Source organism: Thalassophryne amazonica, chromosome 6 (genome assembly GCF_902500255.1).
Source record: "Thalassophryne amazonica chromosome 6, fThaAma1.1, whole genome shotgun sequence".
NCBI lineage: Eukaryota > Metazoa > Chordata > Actinopteri > Batrachoidiformes > Batrachoididae > Thalassophryne > Thalassophryne amazonica.
In genome coordinates, this window is record NC_047108.1 from 10,181,109 (window position 1) to 10,198,177 (window position 17,069).

The 17,069-nt window shown below is 42.7% G+C and overlaps 1 protein-coding gene across 1 annotated transcript; it reads left to right on the top strand.

Moving 5' to 3' along the window:
• The first annotated feature begins 202 nt into the window (after positions 1 to 202).
• On the top strand, positions 203 to 6,945 carry LOC117511406 (transmembrane protein 115-like). Its single transcript, XM_034171439.1, is given in 3 exon segments — positions 203 to 973; positions 6,524 to 6,704; positions 6,707 to 6,945. Coding segments are annotated over 3 exon segments (912 nt in total). The 5' UTR covers positions 203 to 481.
• Positions 6,946 to 17,069: the final 10,124 nt, after the last annotated feature.

Genomic DNA, 17,069 nt, shown 5'->3' on the forward strand with positions numbered 1-17,069 from the left:
CTTTTGCTCGTCTGTGACGGACATAAATCAGTGAAAGACGCTTCCTGTCTGTCGGCTAGTTAGCATTAGCTCCCCTGTGTTTACAAGCTAACTCAGCAGACGTCAAGTGAAGAAGTTGGAAGTTGGATTTGTTTCTGTAAGGATTTGCATGCTTGGCTATGATTCTGTTCCACTGAAGAATCAAGACGGGTACGTAAAAACTACATGAAAACGTGGCTGAGGTTATCCCCTGCATTTTTTTTTCGATGATTGGCAGTGGCAGTCAGTTCTTTTCAGGGTTACATGTACTGAAAAATGACTCCACCATTTACTTTTTAATGCAGAGCCTTCAGTTACACACAGTATCGCGGATGAAGACTCACAGAGAAGAGTGGATTTTCACAGGTGTCACCTGTTCTGCTTGGCATTGTTAATCTCGCACCCTGTGCTGCGGCTAAAGATCTGCTTTTGCCGTCTCGACCTGAAGAAACAGTCGTGCACAATGAATCGGTACCTGCCTGTGGCCCGGCAGCACTTTCTGGCTGCCCTGGCCAGTACCAGCGTGGTGGTGAAATCCATAAGTGTTGTGGTGGTTCTCCTCTACCTGCTATCATGGGCCGTCAACACTCCATACGTGCTGGGGGTGACGCCGGGCTACCTCTTTCCTCCCAACTTCTGGGTGTGGACACTGGTGACCCATGGAGTGGTGGAGGAGCACATCTGGTGTGTGGCAACCAGTGTGGGCCTGGTTATGGCCTGTGGGCGCCTGCTTGAACCTCTGTGGGGCGCGCTGGAGCTTCTTATCTTTTTCACAGTGGTTAATGTCTCCGCAGGCCTCCTTGCAGGTTTCTCCTACCTCCTAACCTATGTGGCCACCTTTAACCTGGACTACCTGTTTGGCGTGCGTGTCCACGGAGCAGCTGGGTTCCTGGGAGGGGTTCTAGTGGCACTGAAGCAGACCATGGGGGATACTACAGTGCTCAAAGTGCCACAGGTAAAGCATACAAAAACATTCTGTTCTGCAGTGGTAGTTCATCGTGGCTCACGTGTAGTGAGTTGTGACATTATATCCAGTCACATTTGTCATAGACCCCTGCCCGGCTTTTAGCAAGCATGTCAGTCGCAGTTCCTTAAGCTACTTTGACACTTTGTACAATTTTTTTTTTTTCCTGCACTGCTGCTCAAGTCATCATGCCAGTGTGAGCCACTTTGTCCCGCTGGACGGCATGTTACATAAGAGAAATTATATGCAGCTGCAGCCTCTCTCGTGCGTCGTATGGTGGAGAACACATTTTGAATTGTCTGAAAGGTATTTATAATATATATTGTAGTGGATTGGTAAAACAGTTGCATTTTCATTCTTTATGAGTTTGATAATGTATCTGTAAAATTACATTTATTATAGCTGTAACATCTCATCTATAATCGTTCAGATGCGCTGCGGCAATGACACACAGTGACACACACAGTGCTTTCGAATAGGTTGGACAATGTTCACGACTAGTTCACAAAATTAATGCGTGCCAGAAGTTTTGAACTTTTCAAAATTTTCTTTGCGCACCTGCTCACAGCCGTGCACAGTTAATGCGCAGTTTACGGGTTTACTTACCGGCACACCAGATTGCGTGGCAGTGCGGGGATCACATTTGTGCAAGTGTCAAGGCACCTTAACACTTGTAGTTTATGGTTCAGTCCACATAGTTCACTGTTTCAGTATCTTGTGAAATGCTCCAGGTTTTCATTATTGTACCTGATAGGCCACTTGCCATATATTCATTTCAAGTTCCGATTTGTTAGGATACATCTCTAGTTACTTCACGACAGCTTAAAAACTTTACAACTTTCATGTGTACAAAAACAGTCACTGTTAGTATGAGTCTTGTAACCCAATAACAATATCTGTAATATAATGATGCATGCAGCTAGTAGGTCCAAATCTATATTTGTCCTATATGGCCAGTTATATCAAAATAGCCAAGAAAGTCTCCACAATAAATCTTGACAAACATTAACATGTCAAAATCCATTGCTCTCAATCGCATGACATGTAGAAGGTAATTCCTCATCTGTTAAGACTCAAAATGACATAGCTCAAAGTCACAGCATGCACTTTCAACACTTGACACACCAATAATGTTGTTCTTTCGGCTCCTCCTGTTTGTTTGGGGTCACCACAGTGGATACAGCCAGACCTGTATTACTATTTGGCACAAGTTTTACACTGGATGTCCTTCCTGACGGAACTCCAGTTTTACATTGAGAAACACACACAGCCCCGTGTTCCAAAGACATCTCCCATCCAGGTATTAACCAGGTCCACACTGCTTAGCTTCTGAGGTCTGACAGGATCAGGTTTATATAGAGTAGACTGGCTGGCTAACACCTGACACACCAATATGATATAGAAATAATTTTTAATCAAGGTTTTGAACCGGTTTGTGGAACGAAAACCAGAAACCTTTGGCATTTTGCTAGGAACAAAAGCAAATCCAGAAACTTGATTTTTTTTTTTTTTTTTAAATGTTCCAAAACAGAACCATTCATTCATTTTATATACCTGCTTATTCCAGTTAGGGGTCATGCGAGTGCTGGAAACTTTCCCAGCAGTCATGGGGTATGAGGCCGAAACAACCGTTTATTTAAAATAATGCCAACCAGTTAATGCCATTATTTATTTATTTTGTTCCTGAAAAGGTTTCCATTTACAATGACCCACCTGGTGAGGATGTCAGGCTGTTAATGGTCTGCACCCAAATGGTTGATGGTGGTAATATGCCGTGTCGGTTTGCAAACCACCTATAAACTCGACAGTAGAGAAGACCCGGCCTGTTGTTTATTTTTAATGTTGTTGGCAGTACAAAGCGCTGCTATCCTATGTTTCACACTGAGCAACGCACCCAGAGCAGACAAACATCGATGGAATTCTTTAAAAACATTGCATTTATTTGAGTCATTATTATGCTTTAATTTTTATTTTTTTGTCTTAGTGGATCAAATTGGATTTCTTTTCATTGTGAGCAGAATTCTGAAGATATGTCAGATGGCTGAACACTGTCGGGAAAATATTTCAACTTTTAAAATAACTTATATACGAGGTCTGTTAGAGAACTATCCGACCTTTTTATTTTTTGCAAAAACCATATGGATTTGAATCACGTGTGATTGCATCAGCCAAGCTTAAACCTTCATGCGCATGCGTGAGTTTTTTTTCACGCCTGTCGGTTGCGTCATTCGCCTGTGAGCAGGCTTTGTGTGAGCACTGGTCCACCCCCTCTTCGGATTTTTATTGCGGATAAAATGTCTGAACGATTTGGAGCTTTGCTGCATCAAATTTTTCCAGAAACTGAGAGACCTCCAGGTGGACACCATTCGGAAAATTCAGATGGCTTTCAGGGACGATTTTATGGGGATTACACAGATTAAGGAGTGCTCCAGCCGGTTTAAAGACCACCCACAGTGGCTGAGAGCGCGGCGCACTCCGAGCACCGATCGACACGCTGAAACCCCGCTGAAACAACCAGATCATTTCCAAAGTGAAGGCTTTGTTGATCTGGGACGTCGTCTGACTTCCACAGAAATAGGCAGAAGACGTGGACATCAGCAGTTTTTTGGCACATTCCACTGTTACAGGAGTTTTTGTCATGGAAAGAGAAGTGGAGGGATGCGCCACGGAGCTGCTCATGGCGCGGGACAAAAGCACGTCCCCCTGTGGTCTCCCTCCACAGCTTAAGTGAAGTGGTATTTTTTTACACTGTTGCAAGCAAAAATTTGGAAAGTTGATAGAAATCATCCCATCCATCTGTCGTGAGTCTTCTAAGCCTAAATCTCTTCTTGTGATTGGATCTTCACCCAGCAAAAATACTTCAGGAAGCAATCTTTGGAAACTGCTCTAATGATGAAACTTAAAAAAAAAAAAAAGAAGTATTTGCTTAAACTTTGATGACAGCCCCATTTATTTGCAATAAAATCACAAAACCTGGCTGAATCTGTACATGGAGTCTCTGAAAAGTGAGAAATTTGTTGTCTGTAAAACTTATCAATGATTTTTAATCTTACATTAGCCAACTCTTCATGCAGTGATGAATGTAGACTTCACTGACCCACAGTTTAATAATCATCATCATCATCAAGATGAAAAGAATCACAGACGTCGTAAGTGCAGTTAGACATGTTCTCACCTTTCCCACGTTTAGGGTGTGCACTGTCACGGCAAGTGCAAATCAAACTGTTTACTTCTGTGAGTTCACTGGATAAATGCCAAGCTGTGTCCAGTATATACTAACCTTGAGTACATCGATGTGTCACACCTTGTCTAATAATTTTCCATTTAAATATTCTTTTTTGATATTGGTGATTTGACTACAAGTTCATGTCATAAACATGTATAAGAAGGTCCAGGCTAACAGGTTTTCAAGTAGTACATCACAACCTTAGGGCTGTTCCACAAGGTGTCTTTCTACTACGGTCACCCACGATCCAAAAAAAGTGCAAAAGTAAGAAACTGCGCCCTCGGCTAGATATGATCAAAACCGCAACAAACAGTGCTTCGGCTTCAGATTTTACCACGATGGAGCACGATCAAAGACGTTTCAACCTGTAGTCACTACTAATACCCCATTTACAGAAGTAGGAACATTACTGAAGGCGTTAAAACTGCAAATACCCACAGGTTACAACGTACTGTCAACGATTTTGAGAATCGGGATGAATTTTTGAACAGTTCAAAATTGTATCGTGGTTTTCAAATCTGGTGGCGATGATGGCTGTAACTACTACGCATACCAAATCTATTCAAGATTGACAAAGCTGGATAAGAAGTTACTGTGATGCTTCAAAACATGCACTGATTTGCTATTCAGTATTGAACTGTAAGGAACGGTGCTCTGTGGAATAGCCCCATAATCAGTTGCTGCAGTTCTTTGCTTGCTGCCACTACTTGTCTGTAACTGATGGGACAAAAACAGTTGGATTTCATCATTTAAGGTTTCCAGTTGTGACAACCACTTACAATCCAGTGAATCAATCAAACTGACCTAGTTATTACTCCAGAATTGCATCAGAAGTAAACCTTTCAACTGTAACATTGATTGCACAAGAGCTGATAAGATCAGTGATGTCATGAGGAAAACATGGTGATTGGTGGTCTGGCTCAAAATATTTCGCTGTAACGATAAATACCAGAGACAAAAACCCTCAATGGATATGCAAAAGCAGATAATTAGTGGGCGGTGGTTGTTTTTTGATAAATCGATTATCAAAGTCACTACTGGTTATCTTTTTTTTCTGTGGAAGTGATTGTTTTTGGTGGGTGAACAAAAACAGTTCTGTGTTCCTTGTTTGTTGTATTTTCAAACTTTGTCATCTTTCTTTCCTTTAATGTGTATAATGTTGTCCTTTGTTTGAATGAGCAAAGGTTTTCCAAGAATCTGAGGGAGCAGTTTAACTGCAGACAGTCCCTGTGTCGAAGCGTGATGTTTAGTTCTGCCCTTGGGACTTTCTGGACATGAGCCCATCTACATCATTTCCTCTGTTTTTCTAATTGTTGTCTTTCTACACTGTATTATATGCAGGGAAAAGATTATAAAATGCATCACCAAATTCCTGATGACTCCATGAACATGTAGTAGGCATTACTTAAACTGCCTTACTAACTTTGGATGAGGTCGATTGTCTGACTTCTTGTGTCTAAATCCAGATTGCTGTTGCTGCTGAGCATCAAAGTGCTCATACTGAGCCTTACTGAGAACGACATTTCCAAGTTCCATGCCATGGATTTAATACGCCTATAGTTGGAATCCAGGCGATCACCCTTTCCTTTAGACTCATTTTTATATTTAGAGGGCATTTTCACCCCATTTTATGGTTTTATCCACTTGTAGAGGAAAAAACAAGCTGGAGCTGTATCAGATTGTGGTCAGAAAATTCATATGGCTTCCAGTTTTTCTGATGTTTCTCCATTATGCAGTATTCACTGTTATGACACCTAAATGGTTTGGTGTTGTTTGATAGGTGGATTCCATGTCAAGTGACATTGATTATTTGTCCCTTTGCATTGGCGACGTCACTCACGTGAATTTTTGGTGCTGTTTGCCGACGTGCATTGTTCTCCCATCCGTTTGGCTCTGTTGCACGGCTCCACTAGCTTCTAATAAAAAAGCTTCAATGATACGAGGAAGTTAAATCGAGCAGCCTGTCCTGTGCTGAACTTGGTCAGCTACACATTTCATGCTCCTAACTACCAGCTAGCTCAGATGTACCTTCTGTTATTGTTGATTATGTGCTTATTTAAAAATGAATGTTTTTTAAAACTGGTTTACCTCTTCAAGCCCTTGATTCCTCAGCTGAGTGAATAGGGAAATGAAACACAGGTTTACATTTTTAGAATTGCTTCTGCCCGCCACCTTGGAACAGATCCATCCATTGTTGATGTTCCCGTTTAGCTTCGGCTGTATTGTTGCTTCATTGAAGGCAGAAAGTGGACTGAGTTTTAATTTATTTTTGCAGCTGATCAGAATTAAATCTCTCCCCCTTCATTTCTTCTCAGGTGAGACTCAAAGCAGCACCGGCTTTGCTGCTCCTCCTTATGGCCTTACTACGCCTATCAGGACTACTCGCTAGCTCTGCCCCTCTGGCGGCATACAGCTATGGCGCCTTGTCCGGCTGGGTCTACCTGCGGTTCTACCAGCGGCACAGCCGGGGCCGCGGAGATATGTCGGACCACTTTGCCTTGCTAGTTTCTTCCCGGAGGCGTTGCAACCGGCTGTGGGGCTGCTGGCCGGGCTGATCCACTCGGCCCTGGTGAAGATGAAGGTCTGCAGAAAGATGGTGAAACGCTACGATGTAGGCGCGCCTTCTTCCATCACTATTAGCTTGCCCGGAACTGACCCACAGGATGCTGAAAGAAGAAGGCGGAGTATTATATTTATTTATTCATTTTACTTTATTCAATCAGGTTACTCCTACTGAGATCAAAATCTTTTTTTCAAGAGAGACCTGGCCAAGAATACAAATACCTACAGCAGGGCACATAATATTTAAAATATCACTACGATTGTGTATTTTATGGTAACGGCATCAAAGTTTCTACACTGAAAGATAATAAAAAAAAAAAAAGTTAAGCCAAGCTTCTTTTTTGTGTCAATGTAATTGTGGTTGGAATGGCTGCAGCATGTAAGAAAACATTAAAAAAAACACTTAATTTGTGTTTGTATGACAGCTTTTTTTTTCACGCTGACTCCATTGCAACTACAATTACATGTAGTTTTATAAAAATGAAGGGGAAAAAAACTGGCACATCTACAACCCCTGGCAAAAATTATAGAATCACCGGCCTCAGAGGATGTTCATTCAGTTGTTTAATTTTGTAGAAAAAAAGCAGATCACAGACATGACACAAAACTAAAGTCATTTCAAATGGCAACTTTCTGGCTTTAAGAAACACTATAAGAAATCAAGAAAAAAAATTGTGGCAGTCAGTAACGGTTACTTTTTTAGACCAAGCAGAGGGAAAAAAAATATGGAATCACTCAATTGAGGAAAACATTATGGAATCACCCTGTAAATTTTCATCCCCAAAACTAACACCTGCATCATATCAGATCTGCTCGTTAGTCTGCAGCTAAAAAGGAGTGATCACACTTTGGAGAGCTGTTGCACCAAGTGGACTGACATGAATCATGGCTCCAACACGAGAGATGTCAATTGAAACAAGGAGAGGATTATCAAATTCTTAAGAGGGTAAATCATCACGCAATGTTGCAAAAGATGTTGGTTGTTCACAGTCAGCTGTGTCTAAACTCTGGACCAAATACAAACAACATGGGAAGGTTGTTAAAGGCAAACATACTGGTAGACCAAGGAAGACATCAAAGCATCAAGACAGAAAACTTAAAGCAATATGTCTCAAAAATTGAAAATGCACAACAAAACAAATGAGGAATGAATGGGAGGAAACTGGAGTCAACGTCTGTGACCGAACTGTAAGAACCGCCTAAAGGAAATGGGATTTACATACAGAAAAGCTAAACGAAAGCCATCATTAACACTTAAACAGAAAAAAACAAGGTTACAATGGGCTAAGGAAAAGCAATCATGGACTGTGGATGACTGGATGAAAGTCATATTCAGTGATGAATCTCGAATCTGCATCGGGCAAGGTGATGATGCTGGAACTTTTGTTTGGTGCCGTTCCAATGAGATTTATAAAGATGACTGCCTGAAGAGAACATGTAAATTTCCACAGTCATTGATGATATGGGGCTGCATGTCAGGTAAAGGCACTGGGGAGATGGCTGTCATTACATCATCAATAAATGCACAAGTTTACGTTGCTATTTTGGACACTTTTCTTATCCCATCAATTGAAAGGATGTTTGGGGATGATATCATTTTTCAAGATGATAATGCATCTTGCCATAGAGCAAAAACTTTGAAAACATTCCTTGGAAAAAGACACATAGGGTCAATGTCATAGCCTGCAAATAGTTCGGATCTTAATCCAATTGAAAATCTTTGGAAGTTGAAGAAAAATGGTCCATGACAAGGCTCCAACCTGCAAAGCTGATCTGGCAACAGCAATCAGAGAAAGTTGGAGCCAGATTGATGAAGAGTACTGTTTGTCATGCATTAAGTCCATGCCTCAGAGACTGCAAACTGTTATAAAAGCCAGAGGTGGTGCAACAAAATACTAGTGATGTGTTGGAGCGTTCTTTTGTTTTCATGATTCCATAATTTTTTTCCTCAGAATTGAGTGATTCCACATTTTTTTTCCCTCTGCTTGGTCTAAAAAAGTAACCGTTACTGACTGCCACAATTTTTTTTTTCCTGATTTCTTATTGTGTTTCTTAAAGCCAGAAAGTTGCCATTTGAAATGACTTTAGTTTTGTGTCATGTCTGTGATCTGCTTTTTTTCTACAAAATTAAACAACTGAATGAACATCCTCCGAGGCCGGTGATTCCATAATTTTTGCCAGGGGTTGTACATTTAACATAAATATCACATACAAATACACACCTCAAAATTAAATCGAGCTAAAGTGCAAGGAAAACAATATTAATCTAAACATCTACACATTTCAGTTAGACTACATGAACTTTACAGTTCCTTTAAATTCAGTGAGTGAAATGAGGTCTGTCAGTCCGAGCTTTTTGTGGAGATTGTTATAGCAGCTGATCCTGAAAACATGAAGCCCTTCTTCTCATAGCTGGCAGTACGTGCTGTTGTACAAATACTGCCATGAGTACATGATTGGTTTAACACATGCCCACACATCCTCAGCGTCCAGCATAAAGGTTCAGATGTGGGCAGGCCCTTTCATCATTTTAGTATCTTGGGTTTCCATGACAAAGCTCAATATTTTTATGGCCTGTGGCTGGCCGCAAAAGTTTTCTCTGTGGCTACCATGATTCAACCCTTCTGAGATGTGGTGTTACTTAACAGTTACACAACTATTCAAAATTCCTACAGTTCTATAAACACCGCAGTCCTTCACGCCTAGTAATTCAAAATGCTACAAAAACAGTGAGCTGTACAGTAATGTGAAGTAACATGTGACTGCAGATTGTCCAGTCACGTCAACCAAACATACAAATAACTTGATTATTTTTTAATTGATTGAAGTATCACAGATAAGGAAAGAAATAAGTTAACTGGACTTTTCTGTATTATTCTTAAATAGATTTATATTTGGACCACCAAGAATGTACTTTGGCTATCAAAGTTGAGTGTTGAACTTTTAACCCTGAGCGCAAACATCAGACTTTTTAAATTCTCACACAGACACACAGTATTTTCAAACTTTGGGGATTGTAAAAGTGAAACAGTAGACTAAACTCTCAAATTAGTCATCTAGCTGGGTGGTTGCCATCCAGGACCCCAGGTTAGTTCCAGAGTGTGGTGGATGCAGTACAGTTATGCACTCATACGGGTTTAAGCAGAACACGTTTGCATCGTAGGGCTGAAATAAAGTCACGCCCACAGTCGCTTGAATCCATCAGTCAACACTCTGTGTCACTGTTATTTACTCAGGGAAGGTTTAGTGTTCTGCTTCAGTTGGTACAAGTTCCTGACTGAGAGCTAAAGACCCCCCCCCCGAGTGGACCATGTTCTCCACCTCCATTGTCAGTGCGGCCGCTTGTAGCTGTGGTCACAACGTCTCTGGTGCTTGTCGCGGCGGCAATCCCCGAACCTGGTGGTGGATGCTGGAAGTAAGGGATGCTGTCAAGCTGAAGGAGGAGTCCTACTTGTCTTTGTTGGTAAGTGGGACCCCAGAGGTAGCTGACAGGTACCGGCAGGCCAAGCGTGCTGCAGCCCGTGCAGTCGCAGAGGCAAAAACTCGGGTCTGGGAGGAGTTCAGGGAGGCCATGGAGGAGGACTATCGGCCGGCCTCGAAGAAATTCTGGCAAACCGTCCGACACCTCAGGCGGAAGCAGCTCTCCACCGGCACTGTCTACGGTGCGGGTGGGGAGCTGTTGACCCTGACTCGGGATGTTGTCGGGCGGTGGAAGGAGTACTTCGAGGATCTCCTCAATCCCATCGTCACGTCTTCCGAAGAGCAGAGACTGGGGACTCGGAGGCGGACTCATCCATCACCCAGGCCGAAGTCACAGAGGTGGTCAGAAAGCTCCTCAGTGGCAAGGCTCCTGGGGTGGATGAAATCCGTCCTGAGTATCTTAAGTCTCTGGATGTTGTGGGACTGTCTTGGTTGACACGCCTCTGCAACATCGCATGGCGGTCGGGGACAGTGCGTCTGGATTGGCAGACCGGGGTGGTGGTCCCTCTGTTTAAGACTGGAGGGTGTGTTCCAACTACAGGGATCACACTTCTCAGCCTCCCCTGTAAGGTCTATTCCAGAGTACTGGAGAGGAGAATTCGAACGATAATCGAACCTTGGATTCAGGAGGAGCAGTGTGGTTTTCGTCCTGGTTGCGGCGCACTGGACCAGCTCTACACACTCCATCGGGTTCTCAAGGGTTCATGGGAGTTCGCCCAACCAGTCCACATGGGCTTTGTGGATCTGGAGAAGGCGTTCGACCGTGTCCCTCGGGGCACCCTGTGGGGGGTGCTCCGGGAGTATGGGGTCCGGGGTCCTTTGCTAAGGGCTATCCGGTCCTTGTACGACCGCAGCAGGAGCTTGGTTCGCATTGCCGGTAGTAAGTCAAACCTGTTTCCAGTGCACGTTGGCCTCCGTCAGGGCTGCCCTTTGTAACCGGTTCTGTTCATTATTTTTATGGACAGAATTTCTAAGCGCAGTCAGGGTGTAGAGGGGTCCGGTTTGGGAACTGCAGAATCTCATCTCTGCTGTTTGCGGACGATGTGGTTCTGTTGGCTTCGTCAAATCAGGACCTTCAGTGTGCACTGGAGCGGTTTGCAGCTGAGTGTAAAAAAAAAAATGCCCAAGTGTTCCCGACTCTATTACCCATAAACCATCTGTCTGCTGTTGGAACGGAGGCGCTGTGATCTGACTGCTTGTACTGATCTGCTGCCTCACCTGCACGTGGAGGAGAACTGGACAGTCAACGCTGTCCCACGTGGAAATTCTCCTCCAAAAAAAAAGGAGAGCTTTAAATGCCATCATCATCACTGGCTCTCCTCCTTCCATCTTGAAACCTTCTGTTTACTTTTCATTGTTTTTACAAAGTTTGAACTCACTCACCAAATTTATTTATGATGATGCATATTTATTGTATTTTTAATTTGTACAGTTTTCCTTTTAAGATTTTGATTTTGTTTGTCTTTAGTATCATTACTAATTTGGAAAGCAGTTTGTTTTTTGTGTGTGTGTGATTTTGTTTGTTTCTTCCTGTTGAACTTAACATCTGCAGGTTTGACCCATTGCACGGGAACTTTAAGCACAACACTCACACAATCCAGTAAAGCTCACACAGTCCTCATCGTTCAGAACCCCAAAATAGACGAGATTAAAATTAAAGAATGTTTGCAGCTCCATCAAAATCCAAAACATCTGGCGTGGAAATGACTCTTAGGCATTAACGAGTCGGATAATGATGTCATCGTCCAATCGTGTGTTGGCAGGACAGAGCGTATTTTGTTTCTTTGGTGTTGCTCTTCCATATCATCATGAATGTCCGTCTGTTTGTGTCGTCTCTCTCATGACAAACGAGCTGCGTCAGGCCGCTCAGGTGTCTGCTCGCCGTGTGCTGATCACTGCTCTTTGACTTCAGTGTTCTACTTGAATTACATATTTATTTATGAAACTGATTTCCATTTTAGCTGGGGGTTTGAAGTTTGGTGTGAGTTTGAAGCTGCTGTCTGAGGACTCGAAGCCTGTTGTCTTTGTCAGGAGCCGATGTGTATGACCTTAGATTACTTTTTGATTTCTTTTTTTTTTGTAAATAAACAGAAACATGTTTGAAACTATAACTTTCTCCCTTTCTTGACATTAAGGTGATCAATCTTTAAAGATAATCAAACTAATTCATATTAAAACTCATGAAATTATGCTCTTTCGGGCCACAATGAAATCTTTATAAAGTGATATAAAAATGAGGCTTGTAGCAGGGGAACAGATTCTGTACATCACAGGGTAAATTGTACATACGTACAATTAAATTTGTCCTCTGCATTTAATCCATTCTAATTAGAGCTGGACACAATCCAATCAGGCAGCACTTTACTGTTTAGCAGTGCTGCATTGCAGCAAGAAGGTTGTGGAATCGATTCCCAGCTGGGACCTTTCTGTGTGGAGTTTGCAGGTTCTCTCCAGGTGCTCCGGCTTCCTCCCAAATCCAAGGACATGCAGGTGAGGTGGACTGGAAACTTTAAATTGGCCGTAGATGATGTGTTTGTTTATGGGTGATTCTTAGACTATGGGCACTTATGTCCTTTGATCATATTGTATGAAAAACAGAAAAAAGGGGAAATTTCACACTTTTATAGTTATCTTTACAATGAAAGTGTGTTAAGAAATTTGTTCTAGTAGTCTATGATGACTTTTTCACCTTTTTTCAGCATCATTATATGCAAATATTGCCGTTTTGTGCTTGTCCCACACCCAGACATTTGATCTTCAGTGATAAAAATGAATGGTAAAGAAACGTTTTTTCTAATGTTTTAAAATATCTCTGAATAAATATCAATAAATAAAACATAATTGGGGTATTCAATGTCATACAGCTGTTGTGATTTTTTTTTTAAACAAAATGTAGTTGTCCCACACTATTGCTGTAATTTCCACCACACTGTAATGTCCCTAAACAGTTTGTATGAAAGATTGTTTGGGTAGTTTCTATGGAGATAAACAGTGACATCAGAGCACATGTATATAGCGCCAAATCACAGCAAACAGTTGCCCCAAGGCGCTTATATTGTAAGGCAATGGTGTGGTGGAAATTACATTTACAAGGCCAATAGTGCCCGTAGTTAAAGAATCACCCTTATATGCCATTCTGTTCAGGATGTACCCCACCTCATGCCCTGTGACTGCTGGGATAGGCTCCAGCCCTCCCGTGACCCTTAATTGGAGTAAGCGGGTACAGAAAACGGATGGCTGGACACTCCAGCCACGAGGAGCAGCGTGCTGTCACAGTCCAACACCCAGGAACCAACTGCAGATGGAGAGCTGCTGCTTTGGTCAGGGTCAAGTGAAGGAGCAGACCCGACCCGAAATAAGCATGTTTTTGATAGTGGGAGGAAATAGACATGGGGAGAGCATGCAAACTCCAACAGGAGTAGGGAAGCGATCCCAGGACCTTCCTTTTGTGAGGCAACAGTGGTAACCAGGAAGCCACTAAATAAGTTGCACTCCTGGGAGTTGAACCCATTACATCCAAACTTCACAGCAGCGGCCTGATCTTCTGAGCCACCTACAGACATACGAATGAGCACTACCATGAGTCAGATTCAAACCCACGAGGACATTTATTCATTGTAACTTGAGTGCAACACCTTAACCACTCGGCCATCCTGGTTCACTTGAAGGTTCTTTGACCACAGACTGAAGTATTCGGGAGTGATAAACACCATTCAAGGCTGCAGAGTTGTGACACTCACCTTAAATCATAAGTTCTGATGTTGACATCCTACCCAGTCTCACGGCATGTCATGATTCAGCAGCACGAAATATACATTAATCTATTGGTTTGTGGTATTGTCACGAAAACTGCAAAATTTTTGTCATGGGAGCACAAATTTATTCTAATTCACTGCGTTACAGGTGCACATAATTAAAATTGTAGCGGGGTGGGGGGGGGTCGGAGTAGGGTGAGTAATAGTGAAAAACCCTGTCAGGAAAATTTTAATAATTTAGTGACAGAAGGACAACAAAAAAAATCGTGAGACTGGGCTGTGACATCATGAGGTGGTGTCCCCTGTATGAAGGAACCAGGTAGCACATAAAGCAGTGTGGTTGCATGTCAAGTTTCTGGATATGCCACATGGTGTCAAACATGCCAGGTCATTGCTCAAACACCATTGTATCGACCCATTAATTTTTTTATGACAAAATTGCCAACAACTGGTGAAAATTTGAGAAGGAATGGAGAATCTACTGGGACCATCGGTTAAATGAAAGAAAATACAAACATACACACTTCTGAATCTCTTCTACCCAGAGCTGTTGAAAAGTCAGAATCGTTTGTCTACGGGGAGGGGGGAATCATGAAAATCCAAGGATTTCTGCTCACAAAGTTCACTGAATTATGCTTGCCACTGAAAAATGTCATTATGGACAGGCATGCTTTTAACACCACCAGTCAGACGCCCGGGGAGTCGATCCAAGCATACGTCTCCACTTTGAAAAGAACAAAGAAGTGTGATTTTGGTGCACAGTGCGAGTCACTGATAAGGGACTGTATCATATGTGGGCTTGAGAGTGATGATGTCTACAAACGGCTGCTACGTGAAAAGAGCCTTATCCTTGAGCTGGCGGTTAGCGTTTGCATGCTCCATGAGCAGTTGGAGAAAAGCTCCAAGTAGCTGAACTTACAAAGCATGCTGCAGTGTGCACAGTTCAGAAAGATCACTGTGGCAATGGTCAACACTCCCCCAACTGTAGTAAAGGTTTTGCATTCAGCAGTGCAAGATCTGTGGAAAACAGAACCATTTTGCAAGCTGATGTTCCACACCTGCACAGGCCGCGGCCCGTCCCAAAGACCCAAATCAATCCACAAGATGACGGACACGCACAGTGAAGGAGTTGACAACAGAAAGGGACAATCCACAGGATGATACTTTTTACTCTGACTCAATACACACACCAACACAGAAGGGACAAATCGTTGCCACATTGACAGTGAAAAATGGAAAGGGGCATCTGAAGGTCAAAGTGGACACTGGCGCCAACTGCAATGTGCTGCCCAGACATACGCTGCATGCAGTTCACCACTCGATACCAGTGAACCCAGTTAAACTAGTGGCATATGGGCGTAAAACATCAAATGAGATGGCACGGCAACATAGCACTGTCAATGGTAGCAACTCAAGTTTCACATGGTCAACAGGGATGTGAAGCCCATCCTGGCACAACAAGACAGTGTTACCATTGGATTCATACATCTTGGGCCAGATGTCCACACATTACAACATGAGGCCACAGGTTCGAGAGTACAAAAATCTCTTTGACACCATGGTCACTGCCTGTCATATACCACTTGAGGCTGGATGAAACTGTTGCCCCCATAATATGCACTCCCCACAAGGTCGCAGTTTTGATGAATCAGAATTAAAATCAAGTTCATTGCCAAGTAAGTTTTCACATACAGTACAAGGAATGTGCTTTTGTTGTATGACAACAAACGTACCGTGTATCTGGAAAGTATTCACACTGCTTCACTTTTTCCAGATTTTATGTCACGGCCTTTTTCCAAACTGGAGTAAATTAATTTTTTCCCTCAAATTCTACTCACAATACCCCATAATGACAACATTAAAAAAAAATTTTTTTTTTTTGCAAATGTATTAAAAATAAAAAACTAAGACATTTTTGCAAATAATATATAAGAAATCACATATACATAGGTATTCACACCCTTTGCTCAATACTTTGTTGATGCATCTTTGGCAGCAATTACAGCCTCAAGTCATCTTGAATATGATGCCACAAGCTTGGTGCACCTATCTCTGGGAAGTTTTGCTCATTCCTCTTTGCAGCACCTCTCAAGCTCCATCAGGTTGGATGAGGAGTGTCGGTGAACAGCCATTTTCAGATCTCTCCAGAGATGTTCATTCAGATTCAGGTCTGGGCTCTGGCTAGGCCACTCAAGAACATTCACAGTTGTCCTGATGCCACTCGTTTGATATCTTGGCTGTGTGCTTAGGGTGATTGTCCTGCTGAAAAATGAACCGTCGCCCCAGTCTGAGGTCAGGAGCACTCTGGAGCAGGTTTTCATCCAGGATGTCTCTGTACATTGCTGCATTCATCTTTCCCTCAATCCTGACTAGTCTCCCAGTTCCTGCTGCTGAAAAACATCCCACAGCTTGATGCTGCCACCACCATGCTTCACTGTAGGGATGGTGCCTGGTTTCCTCCAAACATGACGCCTGGCATTCATGCAATTGTATCAGGAGTTGAATCAGGAAGGGCATCCGGCATAAAACTTGTGCAGGTCCACCTAGGATCTGCTGTGGCGACCTCGAGTGAAAACAAGGGAGCAGCCGAAGGGACTTACTTTTACAAGAATATTATTAGTCTTTAAACAAAATTATCAAAAATTTCAAGAAGCACATAGAACCTTTCTTATTAAACACACATAACAGAGCCTGTTTACTGACATTGTTCAATCAATTTCAATTCAATCAATCAATTTTATTTATATCGCCAAATCACAACAAACAGTTGCCCCAAGGCGCTTTATATTGTAAGGCAAGGCCATACAATAATTATGTAAAACCCCAACGGTCAAAACGACCCCCTGTGAGCAAGCACTTGGCTACAGTGGGAAGGAAAAACTCCCTTTTAACAGGAAGAAACCTCCAGCAGAACCAGGCTCAGGGAGGGGCAGTCTTCTGCTGGGGACTGGTTGGGGCTGAGGGGAGAGAACCGGGAAAAGACATGCTGTGGAGGGGAGCAGAGATCGATCACTAATGATTAAATGCAGAGTGGTGCAATACAGAGCAAAAAGAGAAAGAAACA